This window comes from Physeter macrocephalus, chromosome 13 (genome assembly GCF_002837175.3).
Source record: "Physeter macrocephalus isolate SW-GA chromosome 13, ASM283717v5, whole genome shotgun sequence".
Taxonomy (NCBI): Eukaryota; Metazoa; Chordata; class Mammalia; order Artiodactyla; family Physeteridae; genus Physeter; species Physeter macrocephalus.
The window spans coordinates 77,759,717-77,772,057 of NC_041226.1; the positions used below are offsets into that span (position 1 = coordinate 77,759,717).

The 12,341-nt window shown below is 39.1% G+C and overlaps 1 protein-coding gene across 2 annotated transcripts in view; it reads left to right on the forward strand.

Moving 5' to 3' along the window:
- Positions 1–5,322: 5,322 nt before the first annotated feature.
- Positions 5,323–12,341, forward strand: part of TNFSF13B (TNF superfamily member 13b) — a 43,144-nt gene continuing 36,125 nt past the window's right edge. Inside the window, exons 1-3 of one of the 2 annotated variants that reach the window (XM_055089350.1) lie at positions 5,323–5,588; positions 11,563–11,644; positions 12,165–12,223. In XM_055089350.1, the coding sequence (XP_054945325.1) occupies positions 5,493–5,588; positions 11,563–11,644; positions 12,165–12,223 (237 nt within the window). In that variant the 5' untranslated portion in view covers positions 5,323–5,492. The remainder of the gene's footprint in view (positions 5,589–11,562; positions 11,645–12,164; positions 12,224–12,341) is intronic. The other variant, XM_024123168.3, reaches the window with a different exon arrangement.

Genomic DNA, 12,341 nt, shown 5'->3' on the forward strand with positions numbered 1-12,341 from the left:
TCTCCTCAATCTCTCCCCAGATTTCTGTGAGCTTTTTTTTTTTTTTGATCCAGGATCTTCATCTGGTTATACGTTGCATTTGGATTTTATGTTTTATATTATAGAACAAACAATAATAGATTAAACATATGCAAAGTCTCCTTAAAAAGTAGAATGTTTCATGGCACAAGACTAACAAATCCAAGAGGAAAACAGTGTCTCAATCAGAGAGGAGTGGTCAGGAATGGGGCATGAAAAATGGAAGTCAGATTAGCAGTAAAGTCAGATTAGCAGTAAGGCTCCCACATGATGGAGGAGACCGTGACCTAGAGAGTGGGGTGTAAGGGCAGGTGTGTCCTTATAGACGATGTAGGTTTATTTTGCTAACATGGGTTGATAACAGTAACTGTGAAATTAATCCAAAAAATCCCCTGCTCAATTCCAAAACCTGTTGCTTCACTAGTGTATTTACACATGAATATCTGAGCATATTTGAGAAAATTTGCTGATCAGTAAAAAAGAACTGTGCCTATAGTTTTTTTCACATTGTTAATAAGTTAGCTTCTAAACGATTTTTTAAAATGATTTAGAAAATGTTTATATTGGTCTTTGATCGGTTCCTGCTGCAGAGTTCCTAAATCCTTTGGAATATCCTAGGTGGTAGTAGTGTCTTCTGTTCTAATGAGGAGACTTTTGGTCACCGAATGAAGGGTGGTCACCAGAAAGACCAAGCCATGATTAGAAGTTTGGATTTTCAACCCCACTTTTCATTCTCCAGAGATGGGGCTGGAGCTGGAGTTAATGGGCAGTCACGCCTAGTGAAGCTTTCCGAAAAGTTCCGTGGGGTTGGTGACTGCCTGGAGGTGCTGGGAGCATGGCATCCTGGAGAGGGTGTGGAAGCCAGGCACCACTTCCCACACACCTCTTCTGTCTGGGTGTTCATATGCACTCTTTATCGTATCCTTTTATAACAAATCGGTAAACACTAATTAAACCATTTTCTTGAGTTCTGTGGGCAAATTAATCAAACCCAAGGATCGGGTCGTGGGTTCCTCTGATTTATAGCCAGTCTATCAGAAGCACAGTGAAAACCTGGACCTGTGGTTGCCATCTGAAGTGGGCTGGAGTTAATCTTGTGGGACTGAGCCCTCAGCCTGTGGAACCTGAGACGAACTCCAGATATATGTGTCAGAATTGAATTAAACTGTAGGACAGCCAGCCGGCCTCACAGAGGAGCGCCCACACATTTGGTGTCAGAAGAGTTGAGAGATTGGTAGTGGTGTGACGGTAAAAAGATATATAGAAAGATAAAACAAACAACAGAAAGCTAAATTTAAACAAAGAAAAAAAAGATACATAGGAGGAAGATTGAGGTTTTCTTTACAAGCCTATTTGAGAAGATGTGCCAGTCAACGCACAAGAACTGTCTATAGTTTTATTTCACATTGTAAATAAGTTAGCATTTGTGTTATTTTTTAAAGTGAACTTTAAAGACCTTTAAAAAATGTCCATTGTTCATCACTAATCAGGGAAATGGAAATCAAATCCACAATGACATATCACTTCATTTCTGTTGGATGGCTACTGTCAAAAAACAGACAATAAGAAGTATTGGCAGGGATGTGGAGAAACTGGAACCCTTGAGCACTTGGATGGACATGTATCAATAAAATGGGGGCAGCCACTACAGAAAACAGTATGGAGTTTCCACAAAAAATTAAAAATAGAATTAACATATGATTCAGCAACTCCACTTCTGTGTATTTGTCCAAAGGTATTGAAAGCAGGATCTCAAAGAGATTTTGCACACTCATATTCATAGCAGCATTATTCACAGTAGCTAAGATGTGGAAGCAACCCAAACTGATCGTTGAGAAACCCAAGTTGATTATCATCCATCATTGATGGATGAATGGAAAAACAAAATGTGGTATTATATCAATCAGTGTTTTCCAGAACCAACAGGATGTGTAAATATACATGTATTCCAGTATGTGTATGTGTGTGTGTGTGTGTGTGTGTGTGTGTACACACACACACACACACACACATATACATACATATTCCAGTACAGGTCTGAAGTCCTAAGAACCAGAGGATCTGATATTGTAGGTTCCACTATGAAAGTTAGCAGGCTCAAGACCCCAGGAAAGCCAGTGTTTCAGTTCAAGTCTTGAGGCAGGAAAAGACACGTGTCCCCCTTAGGAGGCTGGAGGAGTTCATTCTTACTCAAGGGAAAGTCAGCCTCTTTGTTTTCTTCAGGCCTTTGATGGATTGGATGAGGGCTACCTACATTACTATCACAGGCAAACATATGTACATTGGAATATTATTCAGCACTGAAAAGGAAGGGAATTCTGACACATGCCATCCCATGGATGAACCTTGAGGACACAATGCTAAGTGAAATAAGCCAGTCACAGACAAATATTGTATGATTCCACCTATATGAGTATCTGGAGTAGTCAAAATTATTGAGATAGAAAGTGGAATGGTGGTGACCAGGGCCTGGGGGAGGGGAAAGGGAGTTCTTAGTTCAATGGGTATGGTCGTTCATTTTTGCAAGATGAAAAAGTTCTGGAGAAAGATGGTGGTGATGGTTGCACAACAGGGTAAATGCACTTAACACTACTGAATCTTACCCTAGAAGTGGTTAAGATGGTAAATTTTATGGTATGTGTTTTTAAACCACAATTTGAAAAAAAAATCTAGGGCCACGGGAGGCACTGTAGGTAAAGGACAGTCCTGGGAATCAAAATGCCTTTCTCTGTACTGATTAGAGTGGAAGAGACCTGAAAGAGAAGTGAATATCCTTCCACAGAGGGATGAGATGAAACCCAAGGGTGAAGGGACCAAACCTAGTCACGCAACTGTAATCAGGACCCAGATTTTCTGAGTGCTGGCCGGGGCTTTGTCCGCTATGCACTGCCACCTTCTGGAGCCTGAGATGATGTGTATAGTGCCTCCTACAGTGCTCTTCGTGTTGCAAATCCATGACATACAGAAGTTTCCCCAAATGAGATACCTTTCCTAATCTGGGATGGGGTGAGGATTATAAATTCAAAAGTTAACCATATTGGGACTTCCCTGGTGGCACAGTGGTTAAGAAGCCGCCTGCCAATGCAGGAGACACAGGTTTGATCCCTGGTCTGGGAAGATCCCACATGCCATGGAGCAACTAAGCCTGTGTGCCACAACTACTGAGCCCGCATGCCACAACTACTGAAGCCCGTGTGCCTAGAGCCCGTGTTTCGCAAAGAGAGAAGCCACCGCAATGAGAAGCCCGTGCACCACAACGAAGTGTAGCCCCCGCTCGCCGCAACTAGAGAAAAGCCCACACGCAGCAACGAAGACCCAACGCAGCCAAAAATAAATAAAAAAATAAATAAATGTATTTTTTTTTAAAAGTCAACCGTATTAAAGAGAAGTTGAAAAGTGACTTCAAAAGGGTAACATGGATACAAACGACTATATATAAAATAGATAAACAACAAGGACCTACTGTATAGCACAAGGGAACTATATTCAGTATCCTGTAATAAACCATAATGGAAAAGAATCTGAAAAAGAATATGTATATAGGTATAACTGAATCACTGTGCTGTATACCAGAAACCAACACAACATTGTAAATCAACTACACTTCAATTTAAAAAAAGGTAAGGTGGTAAATTTTATGTTACGTGTATTTTAACACAATTTTTTTTAAATCGAAAAGATGTGGTACATATACAGTAGAATACGACTCACCCATGAGAAAGGGGGAAATCTTGCCATTTGTGACAACATGGATGGACCTTGAGGGTATTATGCTAAGTGTGATAAGTCAGACCGATAAAGACAAATACTGTTTGATTTCACTTACATGTGGAATATAAAAAACAAACAGACAAACAAAACAAAACAAAACTCAGATACAGAGAGCCGATTAGTGGTTATCAGAGGGGAAGGGGCTTGAGGGGGTGGGTGAAATGGGTGAAGGGGATCAATGGTACAGTAACAGATGCTAACTAGACTTACTGTGGTGATCACTTTGTAGCACACACAAAGATTGAATTATGTTATACACCTGAAACTAACATAATGTCATATGCCAATTTTACCTCAATTAAAAAAAACTCAAAAAATGTCTACAGTTAATGATTTAAGATTAGTGTTCTAAAATACTGAAGGATTTTAATAGTCACCAGCAGAGCCCAGTTTATACTTTATTTTATTTGACTTGTTATCCTTGGTTAATTATTACTCATACTGCTGGCTGATAAGTAATAGTGAAAATTTCACATGAATTTTGTACTGCATCGTGATCACTTCTCTTGAGTGTGGAAATACGAAAATGGGTCTGGATTGTGTTTAATTTTTGAAACTAATAGAAACTCATTATTTAGTTTAAAATATGTAAACAGCTGTAGCTGTGAGATAACAGATTATGCTTTTGGTTAAAATTCTGGAAATCACCCTCTTTTTTTTATACCAGTGGTAGAACAAAGAGGCTTATATTTAAAAGGAATAGACATAAATCAGCAAATTCATTTTAAATGCAGTACATTCAGACGTAATTAACAATAAATGCAATTTATGAACTCTGACATATTAGACATGTTTTATGATACTTCACGATTATCTAATACAGCTTTTACAAATTTTCCTATAAATTATATTTCTGTTGAGCAATCAGACTTGGTAATAAAACAATATGAGATTAAGAGAGTCTTTATATTTTGAGTAGCAGGAAAACACAAGAAAAGTTGCAGATTTCCAATAAAGGACTAGACATAATGGAATTTAATTTTACCTGAGACTTTATATGTATGCAATTTTCTACTGTTTTTTCCTCTCACGGATAGATGCTCACCAGTAAGATTGTTGAGCTGAAGCGTCTATGTGTTTTCGCTGTTACTAGGTATTGCCAGATTCATTTCCAAAACAACTTTATTATTTTATATTTTTGAAAGAGTACCCTTTACTCACATTCTAACTAGCAATCATAATTAACAATTAATCAGCAATGTTTATTATCTTTACTAGTTTTCATGTCCTGGATTATTTTGCCTTATTTAATATTCCTTTTCTAATTTCTTCAGATAAGCATTTGATTCCTTTGAATATCATATATTTTGATCATAGCTTTGTTTTCAATGCCATAATTTTATTAATGAGTATTGCCTTTGCTGTTTTAGTATATAAATTGCTTTCCTTCTCTTTGCTTTCTGGGTAGTTTTTAACTTCAGTTTTCCATACCTTTTTGCTTCACAGTTTGTGAATGTATTTTTACATTTTCAAGTAAACAACTCTTTGACCTTTCGTAATGATTTCTACTTTTATTAACTACAACCAATGAATGTGATATTTCAGTTATCTGTTGCTAAGTAACAAACCACCCTAACTTAGTGGCTTATAAAAGTGATGATTTGTTACTTTTGTGATTCTGTGGGCTTCCGGGGGGTCTTTCTGCTGGTCCTACCTCAGCTCTCCCTTGTGGCTGCAGGTCCCTGGCAGCCAGGCTGGCTGGAATGTTCGAGCTGACCTCACTCACACATGTGGCAGCAGATGCCAAGAGGCTGGGACAGTTGGTGCCTCTTCATGTGTCTTCTCATCCCCCAGTAGAGGTGAGATTGACTGTCTTACATGGTGGTCTCAGGGAAGCAGTCCAAGAGAATGGAAGCTGGAACTCAGTCATATCTGCCATATCCTACTGGTCAAAGCAACCCGCAAACTCAGCTCAGATTCAGGGGTAAGAAACTAGAGAACCCTTTGACAGGATACAAAGTCACTTTGCAAATGGGTTTCCTCTAGAGGGTTTGTTCTCACAGTCTTTGCAGACTATCCATCACAGCAGCCTGTAAAAAACTCTACTTTTTTTGAGTCATTAGTTAAATTTTGTAAGTGTTCCTTGTACATTTGGGGAAAAAAATCTCTTTTTAATAGACATGAGTAAGCATCACCCTCTTTTTTGAATATCCTTATACTAAATAATATAATATCAGTAATTATAAAGTTAAAACCGAAGGAGAAACAACGGGAAATACATAGAAAAAACACTAGTTGTAGGAGACTTTAGTTGATCTCCATTAGTCTGTGACAGACCCTATTAAAAAAACAAAAGATATTGAAGATTTAAATAATAAAATTAATAAGATTGTACATTATTTTCAGGTGCCTGTGTTATATTCACACAAATGTCAGTATTATTAATCTACAAAGAAACTCTAACTAAATTTTGTAAATAGAAATAGTGAAAGAAAATTATAATGCAATGAGTAGAAATTAGTAAGACAATGGAAAAAATGCTTGAAAAATTAAAACAAATTAATAAATACCTACTTAAAATGACTTTTTGAGTCAAAGTAGAAATCCCAAATTGTCAGATTTTCTTTAAAATATTAATGATAAAAATGTTGCTTATCAAATAGGATTTAATTTCACTCAGCAATGCTCATAGGAAATTTAATAGACTATATTGAGATCAAATAAGAAAGGAAATGAATGCTTAAGCATTCCACTGAAGAAGTTAGAACAATGAACAACAAAATAAACTTAAGACAAGTAGAATGAGGCAAATCACAAAAATAGTAAGTAAAACCATCTGTTGATTACTTAAACAACAATAACAAAACAAACAAGTTTTGGCTATCCTCCCATGAAATAAAGGGAGAAATCACAAGTAGACAACTTTTTAAAAAGAGAGAGAGCCACAGATTAAAATTGAAATGGAAAACCAGAGAAGAAACTATTTTGCATAAATCTATCAAATGAAATTTGAAATTGTTCAAAATGGATGATCTCATACAATAGAATTTAAGCTCCATGAAGCAGAAGTTTTCACTTTTTCTTTCTTTCTAGCACCTAGAACATTAATGAAGAACTAAATGTTGACTGCCCTTCATCTGGCAACCACCTTCCCTGCTTTTTTTCATTTTCCTTGTACACAATAGAAATATATGTAAACTCCCATTCCCCCTTACTATTACTGCAAAAATTTGTTCATTTGTTACTATCTTTTTAGCATCTGTAATAGTTCTAGAAATGTCCCCTTTTTCATTTGTTAGTGCAACTTTTTTTTTTTTTTTTTTTTTTGTGGTATGCGGGCCTCCCCCTGCTGCGGCCTCTCCCGTTGCGGAGCACAGGCTTCGGACGCGCAGGCTCAGCGGCCATGGCTCACGGGCCCAGCCGCTCCGCGGCACGTGGGATCCTCCCATACCGGGGCGCGAACCCGGTTCCCCTGCATCGGCAGGCGGATGCGCAACCACTGCGCCACCAGGGAAGCCCTGTTAGTGCAACTTTGTACTTTCTTTTTTTCTTCAGTTTGTCTTCCCCCAAATTATTCATTTTATTTGCCATTTCAAATAACCAGTTTTCTTTATCCTCTCTATTGCGTGGTTGCTTGCTATCTATTTTATTAACTTCTTCTCTTCTTTTTATATTTCTTTATCTTTAAGCTTAATTTGCTTTTACTTTATTTTTTTTTAGGATCGTGTGAACTATATTCACTTTTTTATTCTTCTTTTCTACAATATGCAATTGAAGCTGTCATTTTTATCATAAAAATAGATTTAAATGCATCTCACAAATTTTGAATATCCCACACATTTTGCTACTTTCAGGAATTTCATCAGGTCTTGCTTGGGTCTGTTTTTCTGAGTTTCTACTTGATGAGAACTTTCAAACTGCAGTTTGAGGTCCTTCATAGATTAAGAAAGGTATTTTCTTTCTACAGGCTTTTAAATCATTGTCTTTTAATCTATCGCCCACCCGCCTGCCCCTAACATCACCTGTGTTGTACATGTTAGATCACCTGTGTTGTACATGTTAGGTCTCTACTCTGTGTTTTGAGGTTTTACTTCCACTTAAGCCAGCAGGCCAGTAATTCAGAGCTCAGAAGTGACCATCCTTTCCTTTTTAATTCATCTATTAAACTGTTTCATTGGAAAATGATTGGGATCTTTTTTAGTTTCTAAGAAAACTTACTGCAATTGAATTTTCTATTAATTTTTAGAACTCAAATTGTCCGTCACCTCTGTTTTGCATGTTGGCAAGAGGTTTCCTGTTTCTCTTTCCTTCTGTGCCCGTTCACCTCTCCTAGGCATCCTATCGGTTTTCTTTACTCGCTCAACTGCTGGGAAACCACGTCCTCTCCATCCGGATAAGCTGGCCTGGTGCCGGCAGAGAAGCTTGCCGTCTACTGATGAGACACGGGCGTTGGGGAGGCTTTCGTTTCCTCTCACCCCTTACATTGTCCCAGCTCCAGGGACGGGAGGAATACCTCCACTCACCTGGTTCCTCCATGCCCTCTCCAGGTCAAGGACACCTGGCACACTCATGGGGGGCTGATGGCCCCCACTGCCTGGGCCCACAGATTTCTGTTCTGCCATTTATTCGAAGACCCACTGAGACTCCAGTCCCAGATTCAATACTATCTAACCTTGCTTTGGGGGAAGAAGCCTCACATCATTTTTCTTTGTCTGAGACCTGTTAGAGCCCAACATCCAGCTGCCTCTGGGTTCCTCTGTAGTTTGACTCAAGAAAGACAGATAACTCAGAGCCTGTAGGAAGGAGAAGAAAAATGGATTCAGGCTGCGTTTTTCTCAGAATACCCTGGGCTTCCTTTGGTTTTTCTTTAATTCGAGGTGATTCCCTCCTTACGTGGTGACCCACAATTCTGTTTTCCTATTTCCCTTTCTGAAGAGGTGACTGAATTTATCCTGGGTCCACATAGAAAAAAGACAGATCCCTTCAGTACATCTCCACAGAATAACACTTTTAAAGATGTTGTTTTCTTAAGTTTCCTACTTCTACTAAATAGTTGAAGTTATCAAAAAGTAACTTTATAGTAGAAATGGAAATAAGATTCTTCTTAATGAATGAGTTAGTTTTTCCAGCAATAAATGCTAGATGAAATATAAAACAAAAATTTCTCTTTACATTGTAATTTGTTTGTTTGTTTGTTTGTTTGTTTTTTTGTGGTATGCGGGCCTCCCTCTGCTGCGGCCTCTCCCGTTGCGGAGCACAGGCTCCGGACGCGCAGGCCCAGGGGCCATGGCTCACAGGCCCAGCCGCTCCGCGGCATGTGGGATCCTCCCAGACCGGGGCGCAAACCCGGTTCCCCTGCATCGGCAGGCGGACGCGCAACCACTGCGCCACCAGGGAAGCCCTACATTGTAATTTTGAACATGAAGACATTTGGAAAAATTCTGGAAGAACATTCGAAACACAAAGTTTTTTGGTTGTAGGAATATAAATATCCTCAAGCTAGCAGAATTAGTTAGGATGTTTTGGGATCCACTGACATCTAATCTTGTCTCGAATTGGCTTAAAGAATAAGGCAAAAGTATTACTCAGTATAAAACATCCCCAAATAGGGAACACGAAAAGTTGATTAATTCAGCGGCACAGTAGTGCAGTTAGAGACCCAGGTTTGCTTCCTACCCTCCACCTGTCGGCCTGGACAGCACAGCAGTTGGTGGATGGCCAGCACAGTTCTGTGTTGTCATATGTGAACACGGGGAAGTCCAGGAAGGATGCCTTTTTCTTGGGTTTCTCTTTAAAGATGATGAGCTCTTTCTCATGAGCCCCCAAAGAGACCACCCCTCGCATCTGATGGTTAGAAACCTCTCTTATCCGTCCACTCTTAGCCATCAATGCTGATGCGGATGGAATCACCAGAACTGCGTTGCAGTCATTAGAATTGAAGCTTGCAGTGGGTCAGCGTCCCACCAAAATGTCTGTCTAAACAAAATCAGTTTCTAGATTTGGGGCAGGAAAGAGTCTGTTAAGATGGTAAAACAAAATTGGGCGTACAGATGCATCTGACTTCAGAGGCCATACATCTCGCCCCCATCATTGTACTTCTCACGTTTAATCAGCAAAATTTCAAATAAATTATTAAAAATGTTTGCAAACTCTGCTTTATTCGTTTTTAAAGACAGAGAGAATTTCATAAGTAATGTTCCCTGCATGGATAGAATTAATCCTTTCTCCCAACATTTTTGAGATGGTCAAATCTGACCAGGTATTATTTGAGAGCCCCCTCCGTGTCAGTGTGTATTGTCTGTGTCATGCATGTAAAATAGAAAAATTAGTTGATGTATATGAAATAGATGATCACATGGACTGACACATTCATCTTAATACTAATAAAAATATTCTCGTAAGTATTATAAAGGTAAAGAATAACAAACTAAATTGCACTTTAATTGAAAATAGTATTAAACAGAAATTTCTTAAAAACACACACTTAAATAAACACTCAAGAGAATTAAATCTGAAAGCAGTTACACTACAAATTGAGGAAAATTCACAAATGAAACTGAATTCTTAGCGGATTTTTTTTCCAAAACTGACAAAAATTAAGCGCCAGTAAATACATACACACTCCTCATTTGAATATAACTATTAAGAAATAGAAATCAGCATCGCAGGGACTGACATTAGTTTTTGTGTAAGAAATGACCAGTGTTGTCTATGTTTAAAATCACACCATTACTTCCTGGTTCAGTTTCACAGAGCGATTAGCGCTTGGCCTTCCAACTCGAGTTTCACTATAATTATAATAGCAACTGACTGCGTGTATATATTTCTACAAGAAAACAACATGATTTTTTCTGAAATTAATAATTATTTGCATCAAGCCATTTTCCATATTCTGAGCACCTGAGGAAGCCAGTTTTACCTAGATCTATTTTTAGGTACATATGCATTTCTAGAAGAGCTGTTGTCTCCATGCTTGAGTTGTCCAAATCCTTATGAAAGGCACTTTTTTCCTCAAAGAAATGGGTAAAGGATAGATGTCTCAAACCAGCCAATTCTTTATAGGATTGTTAAGCTAGAAGTGTAAAATTAAGCTTTCTGAATCTTTTTGAGGTTGTCACTATAAGAAGCAAGCAGTCAAGAGTAGATGTTTGTTTTATGCTGTGTTTCATTCATCAAACAAACTCCTGACTTCAGTTCTTTTCAAATATACTCTCCCATGTTCCTATCTACCCTCTCCTGAATAGATGGGGCAGGGAACATGGGACTCACTTTGTTTATTCAGTTTGTTTCAGCTCTGTTGCAGGAGAATGTTTTACACTCCAGTTGAGAAAAAGAAGTGGGTGAAAAGGAGCTGAACCATGGAAGAGAACTGTGGCTCGGGTCCAGCCCTAAATAAACGTGAATGTGGTGAGCTAGTCAATGACTATGGACGTGCTGGCTATCCGTTGAACAGAATTTCAGTTAAATTATTGTCACACCCTTTCCTTTGCAGGAAACAGATCCTTGATTGATGGAGTAATAACTTCCTTTTGTTCCTCTAATAAGAAATTTGAGAGCACATAAATGCCACTTCGTTTTCTACCTGTCTTCTGAGAAACTGCATTGTGTGATGGCTGTGGAGGACATCACCTGGCCATGTCCAGTCTGGGCCAGCTGCCCTGCTGCCTTTGGTCGAGGGAGCACTAGCCCTCCTCTGCTGGGGCTGCCCGCTGGTGGTCCAAGACCAGCGCCTGGTTCCAAACTGGCCGCAGGCAGGCTGCTCAGTGGCTCTCCCAGGAGAGCAGCTGAAGGCAAAGGTAGTTCCCTAAAGCAAGTTATTCCCTCTCTCTTCAGAACTTTTACAGCAGAACACGGAGCAGAGTGGCCTGCCAGAAGGGGAAGAATGTCCATTCACAGAAAGAAGCGGCGGCTGCAGGTGTCCAGGGTGGGAAAGAGAGTAACTGGTTTCTAGCACTGCCTTGAATTCTTTTATTTCTCTGTGTATTTAGGTACTATGAATGCACACATGTACAATCTGAGGGAGTTTCAATTACTTTCAGTCAGAAAGTAATCCCCAAACTAATCCTTTTTTAAAAAATTGAAATGTTACCTAGTATGTTTTACCGTGATTGATCTGGAAACAAGGACTGTCACAAAGGAGTTGTAGTACAGTAAAGGGTCTGCACGCTCACTTACAGAAGACAAATTCCACCTGAGAACAGCTAACTGGGGGGACCACGGGAAACACTAAATAAAACCTTTTTTTAAACAAAAAAATTTTAAAGTCACTTTGAAAGGTCTTGGAACTTGAAGATGCAAAGGAAAAAACAACAATCCCAAGAGGTAAAAATGAATAAGGCGGATGACATCGCACTTAGTGAGACAAGGACGAAACAGGCGGTCCTGGGAGGGAGCTCAGAGACACCTGGTCAAGGTGACTATGTGCTCTTCTCCAGCAGGTGTGTGCAGCTGTGACCAGGGGACAGGCACAAAGACGTCTATTGCAGCACAGTTGGTAAGAATGAAAAATATTCCATGGACTGAATAAATGAAACATTCCGTTCATAAAATGAATGAGTGAAATAGATTCCACATGACGAATGAATGGAATGAATGAATGAAAAATGGGAACA